Source organism: Protopterus annectens, chromosome 14.part0 (assembly GCF_019279795.1).
Source record: "Protopterus annectens isolate FY-2018-M chromosome 14.part0, PAN1.0, whole genome shotgun sequence".
In the NCBI taxonomy this organism is placed as follows: Eukaryota; Metazoa; Chordata; order Ceratodontiformes; family Protopteridae; genus Protopterus; species Protopterus annectens.
The window spans coordinates 1,043,184,011-1,043,209,362 of record NC_056748.1 but is presented as its reverse complement, the minus strand read 5'-3'; the positions used below and the strand labels follow the sequence as shown (position 1 = coordinate 1,043,209,362).

The window sequence follows — 25,352 nt, the reverse complement described above, 5'->3', positions numbered from 1 at the left end:
GCAAACCTTACCAGATCATGTCAAAGCTAAATTACTAGATGCACCTCTTCAAAAAGATGTATTGTTTGGTGTTAAAGCTGAGGAAGTACTAAAGAAAATGGAGGAAAAGGCAAGATCAATGCAAACAGTGAAAGATTTCCAACAGGTACAACCTCCACGTTTCAGCAGAAACTGGCCTTTAAAAAAACTGGTCCTTTCCAGCCACGGACAGACCTCAAAGAGGCAGATACAGGCGCCCGAGGGGTAGAGGGCAATCTCAAGGATCATTCAGAGCCAGGCAATGGCAAGCACCTACACCAAGAGGTGGAGAAGATAGATCAGTCATTCAGAAAGCAGACACAATGACTTTCCCCTTTGCATGCCAAGCAAAGCTTTAATGGCAGCACCTTTAGGCGGAAAACTGGCATTATTTTCAAAAAATTGGCATATTGTCACAAGACAAATGGATCCTGGACATTATAGACAGAGGCTACAGATTCCACTTTCACACCCTTCCAAAAATGAGAGGCATGACAAACCTGCCACAAAATCAAAGGGCAGAGGCACAAAAACAAATTTCAGCTCTCATGGACATGAAAGCTATTCAAGAGGTACCTGCAAAAGAACAGGGTCAAGGTTTTTATTCCAGACTATTCCTGGTACCAAGGAAGGACAAACATTGGAGACCTATTTTAGACCTATCCATCCTAAACACATATTTACTCATACCAAAATTCAAGATGCTCACATTACAGCAGCTTCTTCTTCCCATGCTGGGCAAAGAGTCTTGGCTGGTAACATTGGACCTCAAGGAGGCATACCTGCATGTCCCTATCAGACAAGATTGCAGAAGATACCTCAGATTTCTTGCAGGTTCTATCCATTATCAATTCTCTGCATTTCCCTTTGGCTTATCTACTGCGCCCAGAGTGTGTACGAAATGCCTGGCATCAGTAATTGCCTTCTGCAGACTTCAAGGGATACAAATATACCCATATCTGGACTGCCTGATTCAAGCGGACAGTAAGCACATACTTCTGAAACACCTGGCACTTGTAATAAAACTTTTGAACTTTCTGGGATACACAGTCAACAAAAAGAAATCAAAACTAATACACTCTCAAACAATAATTTTCCTGGGTGCCAGCTTGAATACAAACACCCAGATGGCCTACCTCACGCCAGAGAAGCAAGGGCAACTATCTCAATACTTCAGCAAAATGGCAACCTTCACCAGGCTGACTGCAAGGAAAGTCCTGCAGGCTCTGGGATTCATGGCATCTTGCATCCTGCTGATCCTATGTGCAAAGCTGCATATGAGGAAACTTCAATGGTACCTAAAAAACTTATGGTCTCAACACAGCCACAGTTTGGAAACAATTATACCACTCATTCCATGTCTTCAAAGGGAATTTCTGTGGTGGGCTCAAGCATGCCAAAGAAACATAGGTCTCCCCTTCTGCATGCCTCAAGCAAATCAAATCATCACAGCAGACGTTTCGGACTATGCCTGGGGGGCGCACATAACAGATCAGTGCATTCGGAGAAAATGGTCCCAAAAAGAGAAGCACCTACACATCAATCAAAAGGAAATGCTAGCAGTACAAAATGCTATTATGGCCTTCAAGGACCTACTGCATTCAGGCCAGCTATCGATAAGGACAGACAACACCACAGTGATGTGGTACATAAACAGGGAGGAACTCATTCATACCCCCTGTGCAGACTAGCCATGTCCCTTTGGAACACGGCTCTGGAATTGCAAATCCAACTTCAAGCACAATTCCTGCCAGGGAAGGAAAACACACTGGCAGAGACAGCCTAAGCAGAAATATGACAGATCCACATGAATGGAAGTTGCATCCTCAAGTTTTCGCAAAGTTAACTCAGGCATGGGGACAGCCAGACATAGATCTCTTTGCTACCCACAGAAATTACCAACTGAAAAACTTTTGCTCAAGGACCTATCATCCACAGGCCTGGAAAGTGGACGCACTTTCTTTCAATTGGACAACATTGACAGTCTGTGCCTTTCCACCTCTTCCTCTGCTGCCCAAAGTTCTATTAAAAGCCAGAGCAGAGAGGCCAAACATGATTCTCATTGCTCCAGACTGGCCAAGACAACACTGGTATCCACTCCTGAAGAGCCTGATGCATTCCCCACCATGGATCCTGCCTCTAGTGCCTCTTCTGTTGTCCCAGCACAACTTCAAAACTCTTCACAGTCAGCTGAAAACCCTCAATCTAGCCGCGTGGAGAATCCCTTAATTTCCCAACAGACCCTCCTCTCCAAGGAGGTGCAGGATGTCATCTTGGAGGCCAGAAGACCTACTAGAAAAGCCTACTCCACCAAATGGAAATGGTTTTGTGCCTGGAATCAGAAAAAGGGCCAGAATCCTTGGGTAATAAATTTACCTCAAATATTACAGTACCTAGCTGAGATGTTAAACAGTGGACTTTCCTTCTCCTCCATCAAGATCCATGCTTCAGCCATTTCTGCACAATATAACACAGATCCTCCTTTATTCTCTCATCCTCTCTTAAGACAGTTCCTCAGAGGGGCTAAGAATATAAAACCCCCAAGGAAACTACCAGTACCTGCTTGGGACCTCAACTTCATTTTGGAAAAACTGACCCTGCCTCCGTTTGAGCCAGCTGCTTCAACAGAACTGCAATATTTGTCATGGAAAGCAGCCTTCCTTCTGGCTATCACCTCAGCACGCAGGGTTTCGGAACTACAGGCCCTCATGGCTGTGCAACCTTTCATCATTTTCCATCAGGACAGAGTTTCCTTACGAACCAACCCTTCCTTTATGCCAAAGGTAGTATCCAGTGTAGGCTTGAATCAGACTATCCACTTGCCTACCTTTTATCCTAACCCACAATACAAAGGGGAAAGACTACTACATTCCTTGGACATTCGCAGACAACTTTGTTATTATTTGGACAGGACAAAGCCTTTCAGAAAATCCGATCAACTCTGTGTCCTATGCTACAGGTGCTCAAGGAAAGGCGATCTCCAAACAGACAATCTCAAAATGGATAGCCCACTGCATACGCTTTTGTTACTCATTTCATGGAAAAACTGCCTTCAAGCATCAGATCCCACTCCACAAGGGCCACAGCTACCTCTGCAGCTTTCCTCAGGGGGGTTCCTACCAAGGACATTTTGGAAGCAGCCACTTGGAGTTCTGTGCACACTTTCTCCAAGCACTATCACCTTCCACTTTACTATAAATCTGGAGCGGGCTTTGCCACAGCAGTCTTGCAGGGCATCCTTGCTCCTCCTAGTTCCACTTAGTGCCTGCCACCCCTTTTTAGCTTTGGGATTCTACCCATCTGTTATGACTGCAGCTGTATGCACGATGAACATAGTACAGTTTTGTACCTACCATAAATGTAGATGTTAGAGTGCTAATACAGCTGCAGTCCAGGTTTCCCTCCCTCCATCCCCTCTCGGGACAGGCCTCATGACAAACACCTTCTCATACAACCTGATTGGGGTATTCTTTTATGGTGTATTTGCTTGTAAACTACTGTTTTTTGATTATTTTACATTCCATTATTACATAAGTTTATGTTTTGCCTTCCTTCTGGGGGCACCTGACATCTGGGGCAAGAAAAACTGAAGAAGATGGCGTCGGCTGGTTCTTTTATACCCCTGCCGCACTGACGTCAGGGAAGAAGCGACGACAACCGACGCCGGACCTAGACTTTGGAATTCGGCCGACCGAGGGCCCGCCTGACGGCAGGAATAACCCATCTGTTATGACTGCAGCTGTATTAGCACTCTAACATCTACATTTATGGTAGGTACAAAACTGTACTTTCAACTTAGTGCCTGCCACCCTTACTTAGCTTTGGGATTCTACCCATCTGTTATGACTGCAGCTGTATGCACGATGAACATAGTACAGTTTTGTACCTACCATAAATGTAGATGTTAGAGTGCTCATACAGCTGCAATCCAGGTTTCCCTCCCTCCATCCCCTCTTAGGACAGGCCTTGTGGCAAACACCTTCTCATACAACCTATTTGGGGTATTCTTTTATGTTGTATTTGCTTGCAAACTACTGTTTTTTGATTATTCTATCCAGGTTTCCCTCCCTCCATCCCCTCTTAGGACAGGCCTTGTGGCAAACACCTTCTCATACAACCTATTTGAGGTATTCTTTTATGGTGTATTTGCTTGCAAACTACTGTTTTTTTGATTATTCTATATTGCATGATTACATAAGTTTATGTTTTGCCTTCCTTCTGGGGGCACCTGACATCTGGGGCAAGAAAAATTGAAGAAGATTGTGTCGGCTGGCTCTTTTATACCCCTGCCGCACTGACGTCAGGGAAGAAGCGACGACAACCGACGCCGGACCTAGACTTTGGATTTCGGCCGACCGAGGACCCGCCTGACGGCAGGATAACCCATCTGTTATGACTGCAGCTGTATTAGCACTCGAACATCTACATTTATGGTAGGTACAAAACTGTACTTTCTCTGCACTGCCCTTTGGCTTGTCTGCTGCGCCCAGGGTATTCACAAAGTGCCTGGCTCCAGTTATTGCATTTTGCAGCCAAATAAATATTCAAATATATCCATACCTGGATGATTGTCTAATTCAGATAGAAAACCAGGGCATACTTTTAAATCATTTGGCTTTTGTAAAAAGGGTTCTAACTTGTCTGGGGTACACCATAAATGAAAAGAAATCACAACTGGTACCCTGCCAACAGATTACATTCCTGGGTGCAAGCTTGAATTTGCTTTTCTGCCATGAGGAAAGCCATCTGGGCAGTTGTATTCATTTGGTAACTTCAAACAAGTGGCCACAAAAACCCTTGTATCTGCAAAACAAATACTGCAAGCCTTGTGGTTCATGGCCTCCTGCATTCTTCTAATTCCATATGCAAGACTACATATGAGGAAACTACAGTGTTATCTAAAAAGTCTATGGAGTCAACATTGTCGCAGCATGGAAACGATTCCTATCATACCTTGCCTACACCTGGAATTCAAATGATGGGCAGAGGCCTGCCACCAGAACAAGGGACTACCATTCACACTACCCCGTGCCGCTCAAACCCTAACTGCAGATGCATCAGACTATGCTTGGGGGGCTCACATGGCAGGGAAGTGCATTCAGGGCAAATGGAACCCAAATCAAATGCACCTACATATCAATCAAAAAGAAATGTTAACTGTACAGAATGCTCTGACAGCCTTCAAGGACTACATTCTTCAGGGCAACTCATGGTAAAGACGGACAACACCACGGTTTTGTGGTACATAAACAAGCAGGGGGGTACACATTCCTACCCCCTCTGCAGACTAGCCATGGCATTGTGGAACACAGCCTTGATCTACCAAGTGCATCTACAAGCTCGATTCCTGCCAGGAAAATTGAATACACTGGCAGACGGACTAAGCAGAAACCTCATGGACCCACACGAGTGGAAACTGCAACCAAGGATTTTCAACATGTTGACAAGCGAATGGGGGAGCCCAGACATAGATCTATTTGCCTCCCCCTAGAGCTTACCAGTTGGACAAGTTTTGCACAAGGACTCCTCACAAACAAGCCTGCAAAGTGGATACTCTGTCCTTCAGCTAGAAAAACCTATCAGTCTACACCCCCCCCCACTGCCTCTGCTCTCCAAAGTTCTACTAAAAGTCAAACAGGACAAACCAAGGATGATCCTGATTGCTCCAAACTGGCTGTGCCAACACTGGTACCCCCTCCGGCGCAATGTCTCGCAATTATCTCCATGGCACCTGCCTCAGACCCTTTCCCTGCTGTCTCAGCAGGAGAACCAAATTCTGCACCCTCAGCTTCCAACATTGAACCTTGCAGCCTGGCTAATCACTTAAATTCACCCATATCCCTCAGCAAACCTATGATGGATGTCATCTTGGAGGCAAGGAGACCTAGTACTAGAAAATCTTATGCTGACAAATGGAAAAGATTCTGTGCCTGGAACCAATCTTAAGGGATGAGCACAACAGCGCCCAATTTACCTCAGATTTTGCAATACTTAACTGAGATGCTTCACAAGGGCCTGTCGTTTTCGTCTGTTAAAATCCACGCCTCGGCTATTTCAGCTCATTATAACACAGAACCTCCCCTCTTCTCTCATCCTCTGCTCAAGCAGTATCTCAGAGGGTCAAAAAACTTGAGACCACCCAGGAGAGTTCCAGCCCCTGCCTGGGACCTTAACTTTGTTTTGGAGAAACTCACTCTACCTCCTTTCGAGCCAGCTGCTACTGCAGACTTAAAATTTCTTTTTTGGAAAACAGCCTTCCTTTTAGCAATCACTTCGGATAGAAGGATTTCTGAATTATAGGCCCTTATGGCACTGGAGACTTTCATCATCTTTCATGCGGACAGGGTATCTCTCAGGACCAATCCATCTTTCATGCCCATGGTGGTTTCCAGTGTGGCTCTTAATCAGTCCATTTGCCAACCTTCTTTCCCAATCCACAGAACAAAGGGGAACAGATTCTGCATTCCTTGGATGTGCCCAGACAACTTAGATTCTACTTGGACAGGACTAAACCTCGAAGAAAATCTGAACTGCTGGTAGCATTTGCTGCAGGAGCAGAGGGGAAGGTTATTTCAAAACCATTTATAAATGGATAAGCCATTGCATTCATTTCTGCTATAAGCACCATGGAAAACCTATCCCCCAGGGGATCAGATCTCACTCCACCAGGGCTGCAGCTACATCTGCAGCCTTCCTCAGAGGTGTTCCTACCAGGGACATCCTAGAAGCTGCTACCTAGAGCTCTGTACATACTTTCACCAAGCATTATCATTTACCAATTTTCTCTAAATCCAGAGCTGGCTTTGCCACTGCTGTCTTGCAGGGCCTTTTAGTTGGCCCTAATGCTGTATAAACTCCTCCTCCCAACCATAGCTTTGGGAATCTACCCAAATGTAATGACTGCAACAGTGAAACACGAAGAACATAGTACAGTTGTGTACACTTGTAGATGTTAGTGTATTCACTGTTGCAGTCCTGGTTACCCTCCCTCCAGCCCCCTAACTTTTTTCTGGCTGTACCTCTACTTTCCTTTACTATGCGTAAAAGCCTTTTTGGTGTATTTGTTTTTTGTTGGAGGTATACCTCTGTTTTTATGTTTATTTGCTCCCCATTAGGGGGGCACCTGACATCTGGGGCAAGAAAAATTGATATGGCGTCAGCTGCATGTTTTATACCCCTGATGACCTGACATCATGGAAGAGGGGACAGCAACTTACGCAGGACCCAAGACTTTGTTAATCAGGCCAACTGAGGGCAACCGGCCAGCAGATTACCCAACTATGACTGCAACAGTCAATACACTCTAACATCTACATTTATGGTAAGTGTACACAACTGTACTTTTTTATACCACTGACGACCTGACGTCAGTCCTGGAGCGATAGCAACCGACACAGAAATACTAAGACTCTGGTATTTGGGCTGACTGAGGGCTACCCTGGCAGGGATAACCCAAATGTGATGACTGCAACAGTGAATGCAATCTAACATCTACATTTATGGCAAGTGCACACAATTGTACTTTTAGAGGTCATATGAACTTAGTTGTAGGACTGAACAGTAATAGGACTTGGATCAGTAATAGGACTTGGATCTAAAAATTCAACTGAAGTTTCATTCAGACTGGATATTTACTGTCCTGGTTGCAAGGGTTCCTTATCACAAGTGCAAGACCCAAAATTGCAAGTCCTGCCTGAAACATAATCTTGCGCCAAGTGAAACAATGTTGACTATAACAATTTGGTGTTGCACTACTAAAACATTTGTGTAGGGGGGTTTCATCCCCCTACAGTTACCATTGTGGGGGCTATGCTTTTTCCCACTTAGTAAGATGCAATATTAATGAACTGACTTACATAAACTGGCAGTCATTGATGGAACACATCCACACAACCACCAGGGTAGATCAGTTTTGATGAATGATATTGGACTCATTATTTGAAAGTTAACTTGCTGATCAAAATATTTATTGATACTTTTTTTCAGGTTTTACCAAGGACGTCGCTCCCCTGATGATGAGCGACAGATTGGGCGTTGGGATCGTTGCACAGGATTCCGTGGTCGTTGGAGAAGGAACCTGATCACAAAGATAGTTCACTCTGGGTGTGACTTTGATAATCCAGCTGTTAGTCCAGTGGTTCGCCAGACACTTCAGCACTGGGGATATCGCCTCAGCAAGGAGGACTATGAAAAGGGGAAAAAAAAAGTGAAGTACTGACCAAGAAAATCTGAGTTAGTTCCACAGTAGAGGTTTTCCTTTCAGTTAGCGTAGGACATACACCTCCATCCCAAGGATTAGCACTTAAGTAAGGAATTTCATCTGGTATTACTGTGATGATGGAAGATTTGTGGGATTGTAATAGGTCATTTGTTTGATGCAGTCTAGTTTTGAGTACTAAAATGTATCCAGGTTTATCATTTATGTGCAAGTTCTTTCTTAATTGTCATGTGTTTAATTCTCTTGTCCTCCTCAGTCCATGTACCCTTCAGCCACCTACTCTTAAAGAATTCTACTGAATTTGGCTTGTGCTTTCATGATTCAAAATATCACTGCCCTGTGGTATTCAGCCCAAGTCCTGCATTAGTTCTCACCCAGTTTATGCATGGACTTTGACATTTTCCTGTAGGAATCTCTGCTGTCTCGCTAGTACTACTACATACACTGTGAAATTCACAGTGCCATTTCCTTTTTTTGAGAATCTTTCATCTTTGTGTCACGTCTGTGTGCTTTGTGCAATCTCGAGGTCATCCGCAAGCCAGAGGTTTGTACATTTCACATATCAACTCTCAAGACTATTGTTCCTAGGAAACTCCCCTGTACAGCTGTTCCTGTTCTGGCAGGGGAGCCATCCACTGATGGTAATCATTTGTGAATTTAGCAGCTGGGTGCAAAGAAACTGTTTTAAGTACAAAATGTATTTACTTTCATTTAACTTTGACACTATTTATTTCACTGTGTACCTCAAGTGCTCAGTCTGGGGATCATCATCATCAATCCATTGTTATTGTTGGAATCTCTGTAGAGCCTGGGTCAACATTGTACCATTTTGTATCCCTTTCCCTGCATTGCAAACAGGCATACTACTGCTGACATTTTTCAAGAAAAATCTGCATTTTTTTTAGTTGTGCACCGTGTGGTTAAAGTTATATGCAAATAGAGTGGGCAAACACATTTTGTGCTTTCTGTGCCTTTTCTATCCAAAAGAGTTAAATCCTTTACTTAAAGTTAATCAGCCATTACAGTTAAACATGTATTGGACTGCCAACCCTGCAGTAAGCCAAAGATCCTACTGAGTTTCTTTCAGCATATTATTGTACTTATTAATCTCTAACAGTGGTCTTTGTCATTGCGTGAAATAAGTAGTGTGTTACCATCGAGTCAAAAGGCACATTTCCATTAATTTGTGGAATGCTAAACATCCTAATAATTGTAGCACCCTTCCCTGGAATTCTACAGTTACAGTGCAAATAAGTGCTGAATATGACACACCAAGTGTGTATCCTTCCAGCAAGTGAGGAAAGCAGTTACTGGAAAGTGTACTGTAGGATGATAGAGGTTTGCATGCTTCAGTGTTCACAGGAGAATGCTTAAAGTAATGCGAAAATGTTTACCATTTTTAATTACAATTCATTATATAATGTTTTAATGGTTTGCAGTGCTGGTGATAGAATGTGTATTTCTTACAAACATTTTTTTTATAAAATGGCACCAACTGAAATTGAATAGTAAGATTACAGTATTCTACTTGTGGATTAGTTTACAACATAAACTTTATTAGATACTGTTTGTCAGCTAGGCCCAGTTGTTAAAAGCCACACATTTTGTTTTACATTTTCTGTACCTCTTAACTTTTCAGAAGTGAGGAACTTACTTGGGGAAGGGAGGAATGTTTATTAAACATTTTTACTGAAATACTGCATAGCGTCTTTGAGGCATTTTTCTTTTTCACCACATTACTTTTTATTAAACAGCATTTTCTACTGAATTGTTTTTAAGGTTGCTTTTGTACAAGTTATTTGCCTTCATTGTGAGAAAAACAATGGTATTTATTCCCCCCAGATCAGATTATTTATTTATTTTTTTTTTTTTACAAGCAGGGCTCTGATCTAGAAGTAGGGCTGAATTTAGTGATTCACACTGCATAGAAGAAATGCTATAACCGCTGAACGCTTATGTTGACTAATATAATGCAATTATATTGTTTTGGGACCGGGTTTTTTTGGCACTCGACTCGCTGGTGAATTTCAACTTATATTTGTATATGAGTATGAATAGATATATTTAATGGTGTAAAAAAATATATAATGTTAAGTTGTCAATCTCGCCTTCATTCTTGCTGGATGGGTTCGGAGCCGATCCTCTGCTCCGACTCGGCCACTCTAAAAGCTCGAGAGCTAGTTCCACCGGCTCGAGGCTCCCGTATATCCCACAATGCTAGGTGGTAACTCCTCAGATCTCGTTTGCCGCTACAGCGATCGAGGTGTGTTCCTACCGGCTCAGGTTAGTTTTGGTAAAGAAACTAGTTTTCTTAGCCTTTTTCCCCCTTTTAAAGTTAGTTTTTTCTAAATAGTTAATTTTTGAAGTAATCTATCCCATTCCCATTAACTTTCCCCCCCTTTTTTCCACAAAATCTTTAGAATATTTTCCCTCGGGCCCTAGGCCCAGTCCCTCCCTTCCTATAGTGAGTGACTGTGTCTTTGTAGGGATTTTTATTTCTAGTGGCTTATAATTAATTTAAATTAGTTTTATTTTATTCCTAAGTGTAATCGGTGTGTGTGTGTGTTTGGGTGGTTACACTTTTCCCTTAGATATGTCTAAGGAATCAAAGGTCTCCGGCTTTAAGAAGTGTGACTCGTGCTGTCAGAAGATGTCTCTGACAGACGGTCACACTTCTTGTGTGTACTGCCTGGGACCTTTGCGCCTGCAGGATTCATGTGCTGTTTGCCATGGCTTCAGCCCTAGAGTCCTGCAGGAGCGGAAAAATAAACTTATCTTAAGGGGCTTACTTAAGCCTGAGGGTCCCTCGACTCAGTCTTCGGGGAAACCCTCTAAGCCTTCCAGACCTTCGGCTCCAGCCTCTGAGCAGTCTTCTGGAGGCTCTAAGGCTATTCGAACATCGGCTCCGGCCGGAGCCAATGAATCTCGAATACAAGCCCCTACGATGTCCTCTGCTCCGGACGGAGCTGAGGAAGACATAACTCTGTCGGCTCCGATTATTTTATCGGAACCGACATCTAGAAAAAGTTCCCGATCTCCATCTATCGGCTCCGTTCATTCGGCTCCAGCATCACCCTTGCTGTCTGAACGGAGCCATAGATCCCATAGATCCCACTCTTCTAGGTCTTCCAGGTTATCGGACCATGACCTTCAGAGAGTAGTGAGTCGACTTCTTAAGTCTGAGGCATTAGCCCAGATGCTTCAAAGTCCGACTCAACAGTCGAGACCTATTCCTATCACTCAAAATATTCCTCCTCTGACTCTTTTGAGTTCGGAGCCGGGGCGGCTCGGACCCGAGACTGTGGTGGCGTCGGAACCGATACCTTTGTCTTCGGTTCCGTCGTCTGCTCCGATGTCTTCCTTGGAAGAATCTCGGCGCCGGACTTCCCTCGGCTCCGAGGGGGCGAGTGGCATCGGACCCTTGTCTGACCCCGCTCTCACTCTCGGTGCTTCGGCACTGGTGAGTTCGGCTCCGACATCGGCCTCTGAGCCATCACTGTCGGTGCCGGGGGAGGTTTCCAGTTTTTTGAAACTGAGACCTCCGGCTCTGCCTGACAGGGGTGCCTTCGAGGTCATGAGGAGCATGTTAGAACCAGGTTCAACTCCACAGTCTGTTCCTTCTGCCCCTCCCCCTATGGTGCCTCCAGTGATTTCTACTCACTCTCTCATCCCCGACCGTAGAGAGCCAGCTCCTCAAGTTTCCCCTGTGGGGATCTCCTCCTCTTCCGAGGCCTCTCCTGACCCTGTAGGAGAGCCCCCTAGGAAGAGGCAGTGCAAGAGGAAGCACATTGACTCCCCTGAGTCTGTCACCTCTGACACTGATTTAGAGGATTCTGAAGGTTCCCCTCGTTCCCCCTCTGAAGATGTCTCCTTTGCAGACATCCTTGAAATCTTAAAACAGAGGGGGAATTGGCCAGCCCTCAACCCTTCAGAGGATGAATCAGTGTATCTTGAGGCGTTTGGCTCTCGCCCTTCCACCTCCTGGGTGTCCCCTCCCTTTGACCCCCTTATGCAAGTGGTGGCAAAGAAGGCTTGGGCGGCTCCTGATTCAGTGGAACCCACCCCCAGGAGACCATCAAAATTCATCACGGCCCCCAAGGATAAAGAATTTCTGACCAAAGGTGTCTCTGTTGATGCTATGGTGGTGGCTGCGGCCACCAAGAAGGAGTTAGCTGATCCTTCGGTGCCTGTTTATCCTCCTAACAATGAGTCTAGGTCGATGGACAGTTACGGGAAGCGGATGTTCTCGTCAGCGACCTTTACTATGAGATCGCTGAATTACCTGTGTCATTTTACTCGTCTTCAGAGGGATTTACTTAGGGAAGCGAGTGAATTGTTGAAGGACCCAACAGCTGCGGGTTTTCAGGATAGAATGAACTCTCAGCTGGCAACCCTTAATTCTATAACCAACTCCTCCATGCGCCTCCTTTCATATGCGGCGGATGGAGCAAGTAGAGCGGCAGGTACAGGTGTAGCCTTGCGTAGGCACGCCTGGATGTGGCTATGCAACTTTGCGGACCCTTTCAAGGCGTCTTTCACTAACTACCCCTTTGATGGATCATCCCTCTTTGGTCCTCAAGTGAAGGAAACCCTGACTAGGTGTGAAACTGATGGCAAGACTCTTTCTGCCGTCGGAGTCCGTTTTTCTACTCCTTCTAGACCTTACCCCAAAGGTCAGAAGGGGGGGAAAGATGTGGTTCCGCAAATAATCTCAAGGAGATTTGCCTGACGCACAGAGTCTATTCCCCTCTAGAGGCAGAGGGGGGAACAACAATGGTAGACGCCGTCCCAGAGGCAGAGGGGGCCCGCAGAATCAGGGCAGTCGAGAATCCTTTTCCGACAAGCCCTTTCAGCATCCCTGAGGTGTTGCCCAACTGTCCACCTTCGGAGGCAGTCGGGGGAAGTTTGTCACTGTACCCAAAAGCCTGGCTATCCCTAACTCAAGACAAGTGGGTACAGTCTATCATTTCCGAAGGCTACAGAATCCCTTTCCTTTTCATTCCAAAGCAATCCAAAAAATCCCTTCCAGACGTTCCACCCAGTCAAAGGGAGCAAGCAGCATTAGAAATTTCAAGGCTGCTCGCAAAAAGAGCCATTCAACCAGTTCCAGCAGACCAAGTAGGATCCGGAATCTACTCCAAATTCTTTTTGGTTCCAAAGAAAACAAGGGACTGGAGACCCATTCTGGATCTCAGCAACTTGAACAAGTTTGTCAAGAAAACAAAGTTCCGGATGGTCACGCTGCAGTCCATTCTTCCCCTTTTGGGGTGGGACAACTGGATGTGCTCGATAGATCTCCAGGATGCGTACTATCACAACAAAATGAGTCCGCTCCAGGAGGTTTCTCCGCTTCAGGCTGGGAACCAGTCATTTTCAATTCAGAGCCCTGCCCTTTGGTCTCACTGCAGCCCCCCGAGTGTTTACCAAATGCATGGCAGTGGTAGCCTCTCATCTGAGACGACAAGGATTCCAGGTGTTTCCTTATTTAGACGACTGGCTCCTTACAGCCCCCACCAAGCATCTTTTACTTCTCGCCAGAGACTACACTTTTCACACATGTCAGGCACTAGGCATTTCAATAAACTACGAAAAGTCTGTCTTGTCGCCTTGTCGTGTTATTACCTTCATAGGCGCAAATCTAGACACAGTCAATATGTCAGCCAGACTCACAGAGCAGAGGATAGCAGACATACACAGAAACGTCTTTCTTGTCTTGCAGAGCAACAAAGTCAAAGCCAGACTGATCCTGAAAGTCTTAGGGATTATGGTGGCGGCCATTCCTCTCCTACCATTAGCTCGCTTCCATATGAGAATTTTAATGTGGATGCTCTTCACACAATGGTCTTACCAAAGTCTTCCAATGTCCCATCCTATTCGGATAACTCAAGCGTGTAAGAATCATCTCTCTTGGTGGATCACATCTCAGCTCTTCCTAGGGAGACCTTTCGTCCCTGCCCCTCCGGTTGCTACAGTGACAACGGACGCCTCCCTGATCGGGTGGGGGGGCATTTCCAGGGCAGGACAGTCCAGGGCATGTGGCAACCATTTGAGTGCCACTTGCACATAAACGTCCTAGAGATGAGAGCAGTGCTTCTAGCGTTGCAAGCCCTACAAGACTCTCTTCCCAAGGGAACTATAGCAGTTCAGACAGACAACATGTCTGTAGTGTGGTACATCAACAAACAAGGCGGAACCAGATCTTACCCCCTATGTCGAGAGGCACTCAGACTGTGGCAATGGGCGATTTCTTCTCGGCGGTTTCTGTTAGCAACGCACATCCCCGGGAAGTCCAATGTGATTGCAGACAAATTGAGCAGAGCTATTCTCATGCCTCACGAGTGGTCTCTGAACAATTCAGTGTTGGAGAAAGTTTTTCGAAAGTGGGGCAGGCCTTGCTGCGACCTTTTCGCTACTCCCCAAAACAAGCAAGTGCGACGATTTTTTCACCCTCTTTCCCCAACCAGGCCACCCCAGCAGAGACACTCTAGTGCACGTTTGGCCTCGGGGACTTCTGTATGCCCTTCCCACTGATATCCCAACTGATACAGAAAGCCATCGCTCAGGAAGCTTCCATGATCCTCATTGCCCCTTACTGGCCTCGACAGGTTTGGTTCCCTTTTCTCCACCGTTATCTGTTGGAACAACCTTGGCATCTGGACCCAGTTCCAGACCTCTTGACCCATCAGTCGGGTCAGTTGCACCACTCCCTCCCCTCTCTGAACCTCACAGCGTGGTTCCTCCAATTCCGACTTTAGCCAGGCTTCCTTTGATATCTCACCCAATTAGAGATATCTTGATAGCCTCTCATAAATCTTCCACTCGGAAGATTTATCATAGCAAGTGGAAACGTTTTTCCTATTGGGCGCAGTCAAAGAATATAGATCCTTTTACTGCGTCTATTCAAACAGTTCTAGACTTTCTAGCTGAACTTTTCCACTCAGGTTCGTCCCCATCTACCATTAGAGTTCAATTGGCAGTAATATCGAACTTTCATGTTGGAGTCTCAGAGTCCTCCATTATGTCTCTCAAACTCTGCAAAGCTTTTTTAAAGGGAGTTTTTCTCCTCAAACCACCCATCAGAGATCCTCCTCCCCAATGGGATCTCAACTTGATTCTGGCATCCTTAATTCTTTCCCCCTTTGAACCTGCGGCTTCATGTTCTATAAAGTTACTTTCTTGGAAGACACTCTCTTTAGTAGCTATCACCTCAGCTAGAAGAGTCTCTGAACTCCATGCTCTGTGTAGTCGACCCCCTTATCTGGTATTTCATAAGGACAGGGTGTCCTTGCGTACTAACCCGTCCTTTTTGCCCAAAGTAGCTTCACTGGCAAATTTGAATCAAACCATTGAGCTTCCTGTTTTCTTCCCAAATTATTCTAACAAGTCAGAACAAAAGTTACACTGTTTAGATATTCATCGCCAACTTGGGTACTATTTAGACAGGACCAAACATTTCAGGAAATCTGATCAGCTGTTTGTTTCTTATGCAGAAGGTAGAATGGGCCTTCCAGTTTCTAAAGTGTCTCTCTCTAGATGGCTTACTTCGTTGATTACCCTAGTGTATGAGATAAGACATCAACGGTTGCCATCCAAACCCAGGGCTCATTCAACTAGGGCTTTAGACACTTCTATAGCTTACCAAGATAGGCTGCCTATTGATTCGATTTGTTCTGCAGCTACTTGGGCTTCTCCCCATACCTTCATTTCTCATTATAAGTTGGACTTGGCCTCTAGAGACCGAGCCAACTTTGGTTCCACTGCACTCAAGAGTCTGTTCCGATAGGCCACCCGGGACAAGGTGCTAGGGATGCGGTCCTATCCAGCAAGAATGAAGGCGAGATTGACAACTTAACATTTAGAAGTTATGTACCTACCATAACGCTCCATGTTAGTTGTCTTCTTCTCGCCTTCTTTCTTGCGTCCCACCCTCCTTCCCCCTAGCCAGGACAGACCTAGAGGAGTTTTTCTTTGTTCCTTATGGAATTTTATTGCTGGCCTTAGCTTTCAAAAGAGATCTGAGGAGTTACCGCCTAGCATTGTGGGATATAGCGGAGCCTTGAGCCGGTGGGACTAGCTCTCGAGCTTTTAGAGTGGCCGAGTCGGAGCCGATCCCATCCAGCAAGAAAGAAGGCGAGAAGAAAACTAACATGGAACGTTATGGTAGGTACATAACTTCTAATTTTTAAGAAAATGTAGGAAAGTTTTATATGTACAAAAGTAGATTTAGAATCAGTTTATGTAATATAAGTATTTAAGTAACATATATTTTTATATATAGAAGAATGAAGTATATATACGCTTTAATTAATTAAAGGTGTTTATAATTATGTTTTAAAGGGCGTGTACATAAAAGCCCACTGCTGCTAATTGTAGCCTTGTCTGAAGAAGTGCAGTGATCCTATTGCATGAAAGTGCTCACAAGTAAAGCAGTTGTTTTTTAAACAAGGACTGGTCTGCTGTTGGAACCTTTTTTTTTTCCTTTTTTGGAGTTTGTTTTTTTATTAGATGTTCTTCATCTCACATTGCTGCAGTCCTTACATATGGGTAGTCCGCTGTCCTCGGTCGGCCCGAATACCAAAGTATTAGGCTGACGTCGGTCAAGGCGCTTAAAACTGACATCAGGACGTCAGGGTACAAAAGCGCATGACTGACATCATATCCTCAGTCTTTTTTGCCGCATGGTCCGATGCAGAAGCAGCGTTGCAAGTGCCGTTCGGCGTTCTGAAATTTTTCGAGTTCGGAGTTTCAGACCGAATCCAAGTTGGCTAAGTACCCCGTTGGGGAATATTTTGTTTTTTTCTTGCCTCAGTGTATTACCGGATGTCAGAAAAAGTGAATAATTGTATTTCTTGTGGGAAACAGATACCGCATAGGGATTATCATTCTTTGTGCATTCCTTGTTTGGGGCCTGAGCACGACGTAGTCGGGTGTCGCTTTTGTGCTAGGTTTAATAAGCGCACTATTAAGCGAAGGTTGGATTGTGCTAGGCTGGTCTTCGGTAAGCGGTGCAATTATAATATGCCGTCGGATACTCCGACGCCCGCTTCCACGAAGAAGCGCAAAGACAAAGTGGTTAAACCTAGGCAAGATGAGTCGTCCGTTCCGGACGCCGGTTCTTTAGAGGCTTCAGTGGAACCGGTGGTTCCGATGGAGGCTTCTCTGGAGTCTCAGGGGGAGACTTTGATTTTGCAGGATGTGGCCTCTCAAGAGGCAGGTCAGGCTGAAGGGGCTTCTCAGGTTTCTGTACTCCCCTCCCTTCCCAGGGTGGTTAGACCCTCTCCTTCTGTTTCCAAGGCTTCTTCCAGAGGCAGGCCAGGTTTAGCTTCTGTTGGTGTCAGTCCTAGTTCAGCAGGGTCTGTGCCTAAGAAGCACATGCTTAAAATGGCAGAAGATTTGATTACTCTGATTAGAGGTTCTTTGCCCCCTCCTGATAAGAGGCCTAGGGTGGAGCCAGAGTTGGAAAGTTTTGTACAGGCTTCGGATGTTTGAGTCTTCGGCTGAAGACTTGCAGGAGTACTCTCCTTATTCTGATGCAGAAGATTCCACTCCTTCTGCTTCTCCTCCAGAGGATTTTTCTTTTTCAGAGACACTTCATTCTATGAGGGAACATTTTAAGTGGGAAGGTCAGGACTTCTCTGATTCACGGAAAAGGCTTAGGGAATTTTTGTTTTTACCTCAACATAGGCCCTTAGCTATACCCCCTGTTCTGGATGTTGTGCAAGATGTGTTTTCAGAGGCTTCACTTAATCCTGATTCTCTGCCTCCTGCGCCTATTAAACCGGATAGGTATTACAGGGTGCCTGAGGCTCATAAATATCTCTATAAGAGTCCTAGGGCGGACCCAGAAACTATTAGTCAGGGACCTAAGGGTGTCAGGGCCTCTGTTGTAAAGAACCCGGTTCCTCTAGATAAAGAGGCCAGGGCTTTGGATAGATGGGGAAAGAAAGTCTATACATCTTCTACCTTAGCAATGAGGGCTTTGAATTGCCAGTTTCATATGTTGAAATATCAAAATTTTCTTCTTTCTCAATTGAAATCTAAGGTGGATGCTCTGGCAGAAGGCATTGAGTGTAAAGAATTACAAGATTTGGTGCATGTCTCTGAACAGGTGGGTAAGCATTCTTTACAGTGTGGTTTTGATGCTGTGCAGGCCTCTTCTAGGGTGGCTGCCACTGGTTCAGTTCTTCGCAGGCACGCCTGGCTTAAGGATCAGAATTTATCTGACCATGTTAAGACAAGGATTTTGGATGCTCCTTTGCAGTCTGAAGTGTTGTTTGGTCCACCTGTGGAGTCAGTCTTGAAGAAAATGGAGGACAAGGCTAAGTCTATGCAGACTGTTAAAGATTTTTGCAAGTTCAGCCTCAAGTTTAGTAGAAATTGGCCTGCTAAGGGGTGGACGTATCCTTCTTCTGATTCTCAGTCTAGGGGTAGGTCTAGACGTGGTAGGGGCAGAGCTCAGAGTTACTTCAGACCTAGAACATGGAGTTCACCTGCACAATCTTCGAGTGAGGGCAGGGGCCAGTCCTTTCGTAAACAGGCCCAATGACCTACTCTTTCAGCTGCCAGATCCTTCTTGCCTGGCAGCACCTTTGGGAGGACGGTTGGCACTCTTCAAGGAAAATTGGATTTTAATTACCCAGGACAAATGGGTATTGGATATCATACACCAAGGTTACAAGTTTTATTTCCATACCTTGCCCCTTTCAAAGGCATGCCAGACGTTCCTCCTCAGCAAAGACTAGAGGCTCACAAACAGATTTCTCTACTACTTCAAATAGGAGCTATACAACCGGTCCCTCTGCCAGAAGTGGGCCTAGGATTTTATTCTCGCCTGTTTCTAGTACCAAAGAAAGGGAACACGTGGAGACCGATTTTGGATTTATCTATCCTCAACACATATCTGGACATTCCCAAGTTCAAAATGTTGACGTTACAACAGCTTTTACCTCTGCTGGGCAAAGATCACTGGATGGTGATTCTGGATCTCAAGGAAGCTTACCTTCATGTTCCTATCAGGCCCACTTACAGGAAGTATCTGCGTTTTCGGGCTGGGACTTTTCATTATCAGTTCTCTGCATTGCCCTTTGGCTTATCTACTGCGCCCAGAGTGTTCACGAAGGTTCTGGCTCCAGTGGTAGCTTTCTTCAGGCTAAGAGGAATACAAATCTATCCTTATTTGGACGATTGCCTGATTCTGGCTCAAGGAAAGGACGAACTTCTTCATCATTTACAGTATGTGATGGCAGTGTTAAGATGCCTAGGGTATTCTGTGAACGAAATAAAGTCCAGTCTAGTACTCTCTCAGGATATGTGCTTTCTGGGTGTGAGACTGAATACAGCATCCCAGATGGCCTTTTTGACCCCGGACAAACAAAAGAGACTTTCTCTTTATTTCCATCAATTGTCTCGTCAGTCCAGGCTGACTGCAAGGACAGTCCTTCAAGCCTTGGGGTTCATGGCATCTTGTATTCTGGTACTTCCCAATGCCAAACTGCATATGAGGAAGCTACAATGGTATCTCAAAAATGTATGGACGCAACACTGCCAAGATATGGACACTGTCATTCAGATAATACCTTGCATTCAAAAGGAATTTTTGTGGTGGGCTCAGGAATGTCACCTAAACAAGGGACTCTCTGTGACCCGACCAGAGGCCAGTCAGATTCTAACGACAGATGCCTCAGACAAAGCTTGGGGAGCTCATCTAAATGGAAAATGGGTACAAGACACGTGGCCTGCCAGACTTCAACATTTACATATCAACTTGAAGGAGATGTTAGCAGTCCAATTTGCATTGATAGCTTTCAAGGATTTACTTCTTCCAGGGCAGGTGTTGATTCAAACAGACAACACAACTGTCATGTGGTACATCAACAAGCAAGGGGGGACACATTCATACCCTCTATGCAGACAAGCAATGATTTTGTGGGAGACTGCTCTCAGTTTACAGCTAAATCTTCAGGCAAGGTTTCTGCCAGGAACACAGAACTCCCTAGCAGATGTGTTGAGCAGACAAATTATGGATCCCCACGAGTGGAAATTGGATCCTCATGTATTCCAAGAATTGACAGTGTTATGAGGAACTCCAGACATAGATCTGTTCGCTTCTCCACTAAATTACCAGTTGCCAAAGTTTTGCACAAAAGGTTTCATCCCACAGCTTGGAAAGTGGATGCTCTCTCATTCAATTGGAGCAATCTTCACGTGTATGCCTTTCCACCACTGCCTCTCCTCCCAAAGGTACTCCTGAAGGTCAGACAGGACAAGCCAACCATGATTTTAATAGCTCCGGATTGGCCTCGACAGCACTGGTACCCATTACTGAGAAGTCTGGTTCGGGAGCCTCCATGGCCTTTGCCTTCGATTCCACACCTGCTGTCTCAGGAGAACAGTCATTTACTCAATGTCAAACTTCACTCTCTGCATCTAACAGCCTGGCATATTCTGTTTTAAACCCTGGAGGGTCTCAGCTTCCACAACAAGTTTTGAATGTTATTTTGGAGGCCAGAAGGCCTAGTACAAGGAAAGTTTACGCAGATAAATGGAGGAGATTTTAATTTGGAGTACAGCAAAGGACTTTGATGTTTCTAAACCTAATTTAAGTGTTGCTCTTCAATACCTTACTGAGTTATTGGACAAAGGTTTGTCTTTCTCCTCTATAAAGGTTCATGCTGCAGCAATTTCTGCTCACTATGACTGTGACCCACCATTATTTTCTCATCCTTTGTTTAAGCAATTCCTTAGAGGGGCAAAGAATATAAGACCCCCACGTAGAGCTCCTACTCCTCCTTGGGATCTCAATTTTGTGTTGGAGAAACTCACTCTACAACCTTTTGAGCCTGCAGCTACTGCCGAGCTGAAATATTTATCATGGAAGACTGCTTTTTTGTTGGCCATTACCTCTGCGAAGGGTTTCTGAATTACAGGCCCTTATGGCGGTTGAGCCTTTCTTAATTTTCCACAAGGATAGGGTGTCTTTGCGTACTAACCCTTCCTTTATGCCTAAAGTGGTTTCTAGTGTGGCTTTAAACCAAACTATTCATTTGCCTACTTTTTATGCAAACCCCCAAAATAAAGGGGAGAAGATTTTGCACACTTTGGATATCCACAGACAGTTGCGATATTATTTGAGCAGAACTAAAGGGTTCAGGCAGTCTCAGCAGTTGTTTGTTTCATTTGCCTTGGGTTCTCGGGGCAAACCTGTTTCAAAACAAACTATTTCTAAGTGGATTGGTTTTTGTATTGCTTTCTGTTATTCCCATCATGGTAAGGAGATTCCTGTTGGGATTAGGCCTCATTCCACTAGGGCTACTGCCACTTCTACAGCTTATTTAAGGGGGGTGGCTACTAAAGATATTTTGGAGGCAGCTACTTGGAGTTCAGTGCATACTTTCTCTAAGCATTACCACCTTCCACTTTACTCTAAATCTAGGGCTGGTTTTGCCACTGCAATTTTACAGGGCATTTTGGCAGCTCCTAATGCTTTATAGTTTTGCCATCCTCCCTTACCTCTGCTTTGGGATTCTACCCATATGTAAGGACTGCAGCAATGTGAGATGAAGAACATAGTACAGTTTTGTACCTACCATAAATGTAGATGTTCAAGATCCACATTGCTGCAGTCCAATTTACCTCCCTCCTTCCCTCTGTAGTTAGAGGTGGTTGTGTGGTTTGGGTTGTAAATTTTGTAAATATGGTTAGTGCAGGGTGGTTGGTTGTTTTTGCTGTTTTTGGCTTTGGCCTTTCTTTTTAGGGCCTTCTGACATCTGGGGCAAGAAAAGACTGAGGATATGACGTCGGTCATGCGCTTTTGTACCCTGACGTCCTGATGTCAGTTTTAAGCGCCTTGACCGACGTCAGCCTAATACTTTGGTATTCGGGCCAACCGAGGACAGCGGGCTACCCATATGTAAGGACTGCAGCAATGTGGATCTTCGAACATCTACATTTATGGTAGGTACAAAACTGTACTTTTTCTATGGCTGAACGGAATGGTGGCCAACAATCGCAGTCACAGACTTTGTTTTCTGATTCGAGCGGTGTTCCTGATAATGTTGATCCAATCGGGAACCTAACAGCACTAATTCAACAACTTAACCAGCGAGTCGATCGTCTTGCGGTACAACTAAATAATCAACAACGTTCAGGTGAAGAAATGCCAGTGGTTCGTCCAAGGACAGGAGTGATATTCAACTCACCGCATGGTTCTGAGTCCCAATCAAATGAACATAGAACGATGCAGTCTACTTTTAGTAAAAATTCCACGGGCAGTATTCCACCAGCACATCCTGAAAGACAGCAGTCTCAAGTCGAAGTTCGACGTTCCACATCACCGGCTGGTAATGTTATTAATAATAATAACAGTAATTCTTTTTTGTCTAACAACGTACTACCACAACTACATGAATTCATTAATGCTCCGAATGCTATTTTCTATGATTATGTTGATGCCAATGATGTAAATGATGGTAGCCCAAGGACAGAAGTAAACATCGTTACTAAATTAAAGCAATTTGACGAAGGTTTACTAAAATATAAAAAACTACAAACGGAAATTTCTTATTTCCCTGAATGTATTAAAAATAACATTGTCCCAAAGGGGCTACGACAATGGAGATATCCATCTGGGGTCGTAAAAGACTCTGATTTCCATTTTCACCTAATACAATTTTTCAACCAACAAGGGCTTAACTTTTTGGAACTATTAAATAATTATACTATACAGATGTCGGATTTGAAGTCACAATTAGAAATATTGGAAAAAGAAATCAAAGATGATGACTTCAACCGATATGAATATGATTATGGCAGAATTTTTATTAGCATTAATTTGTTACTAACTAAAATTAATGAAACTAAAAGACGTAAATTTACCAGAGATAAGCTAGCGTATGAGAAGAAATGTGCATACCCTGATCCACCAATCATGAAAGCAGTTCCTGGTCTTCATCAACAAAAAACAACCAATAATAGAACTAATAATAATAATGATGATGTCGAGTCACTAATGGATGATGAACTTGACCAGTTTCCACCTCTCTTAAATGAAATAAATCCAGTGAACGGAACTACCGTTTCCCAGGTTAGACGAAGTGAACGTATCTTTAATAAAGAACGAAATGATAGAAATGATCACAACACGTCCGAATCGGGTTTTCAACAACAGTACTCTAATCGCAGGAAGAAGAGTTCCAATTGGGGGAAGAAAACCCAGAACAAGAGAGCATACAATCGGCGCAAGAGGTAGTATTTGACTATAATACTGACAAACCAACTATCGTTTCAAGTATTACCAATGACTTCCGAGTATATAATTATACTCAATTAGAAGTTTCTTTGGAACTTGTTGCTTTGTTAGCTAAAGGATTTAACTTTGTGTTACCTGCGAAACCTGATATTGCTCGTATTTTATGTGATTTAAAGCTGTATACACGCAAATTGAACCTTAGAATGTTATTTAAGGATTGTAACAGCATTTTAACTAAAGAACGTGTTGCAAGCGTTTATAATCCACCATTGAATAATGATTTACTTGTTTTTGAAAAAAATAACAGAAATGCATTTAAGACATTTATACAGTAAATGTTCTTATGTTAACGGTTCAGATAGAATAACAAGGGATCTTATTTCTTGGGTGAAAAAAATCACAGTATATGGGTGATGAAGCCAGATAAGGGTGGAGGGGCTGTTCTTATGTATGAAGAAGTTTATGAGACTATAATGAAAGATATGTTGTCATCTAGCAGGTACAATATTGTCTCTAGGAATGAGCTTAATCAGTCTTATCAAAAAATTAAGAATATGCTTTGTGACTTATTTATAGAGGGGAGTATTTCGCTAGACTTATCACTATTTTTCTATGCCAGCACCCCTTATACTTGTAATATTTGGAGTTCCAAAGTTACATAAGGCTATAAACAACCCTCCTTTCAGGCCTATAATTGACGGCCGTCAATCAATTATATTATCAACCCATTTGGCACTCCTGTGCCAAATGGGTTGATAATAAACTTAAAGAAATATTAAAAACAGAGACACAGATTTGTAAGGACTCATGGTTCGTGCTGAATAAATTAAATACTATTCCTTTCGACATGAACCTGAAATTCCTTACAGCAGACGTGAAAGACCTATATACCGTAATTCCACAGGATATAGGACTGGAATGGGTAAGAGATCTTTTATTAATTAAGCAGTACCCCGGTAAAGACATTGATTTGCTCATTAATATATTGGAACTAGTCTTAAGCAATAATTTCTTCATGTTTAAGACAACCATTTATTTGCAACAAACTGGAGTAGCAATGGGCTCCCCATGTGGGGGCAACTTTGCTAACTCCGTAATGGCTTTTTGGGAGCGTTCATTTCTGTTTGAGCATATATTATTTAAGAGTATGGTGGTATGGTATACGAGATATCAAGATGATATCCTTATGATCATAAAGGGTAGTGAACGGAATGTTAAGGAATTAATTAATGCTATGAATTCGTTCACTTCTTTCCTATCCTTTACTTATATTTTTTATGAAGTTTCTATAAACATTTTAGATATATGTATTCGAAAAAATTTAGGAAAAGGATGTTTTTGCACTAGTATCTATTGAAAACCTCTATACAGCAATTCTATGCTACATTTTTCTAGCAACCATCCGCTCTTTCAAAAAAGAGGGATAGTAAAAGGTCAGCTAGTATGTATTTCCCGAATGTGTTCAGATAATGAAATATTTGAACATGAATGTGATATCTTAGAGGAAATGTTCGCTAACAGAGGATATCCTAGTGAATTAGTTTATAACTTAAGAATGGAAGTGAAACGGAAGAGGTATAATGGTCTCTTAGGACCTTTATTTACTAATGGACAAGACGTGGCAGTTGATTTTAATATAATCAACACAGAAGAAGTTGGGAATAATACTTCTAAGGGTGAAAACAATTATACTACTAGCTTATCAACTGAATTTAATAATTCAGTATCAGAATTTAGAAATATCTTGAATAGTAATTGGGAATTAATTACCCAAGATCCAAAAGTTAATGCTATTTTAGGACCAAAACCAGTAATGTTTTTTAAAAAGGCACCATCTTTAAAAACATTATTTGAATTCCCAAATAAGCA

At 43.7% G+C, this 25,352-nt stretch overlaps 1 protein-coding gene across 2 annotated transcripts in view; it reads left to right on the top strand.

Moving 5' to 3' along the window:
- The window catches only part of LOC122789416, a 1,105,687-nt gene extending 1,095,751 nt beyond the window's left edge, over positions 1–9,936 (top strand). For both annotated transcript variants that reach the window (XM_044056854.1, XM_044056855.1), the window contains exon 6: positions 8,005–9,936. In XM_044056854.1, coding sequence (XP_043912789.1) covers positions 8,005–8,236 — 232 coding nt within the window. In that variant the 3' untranslated portion in view covers positions 8,237–9,936. The remainder of the gene's footprint in view (positions 1–8,004) is intronic.
- Positions 9,937–25,352: the final 15,416 nt, after the last annotated feature.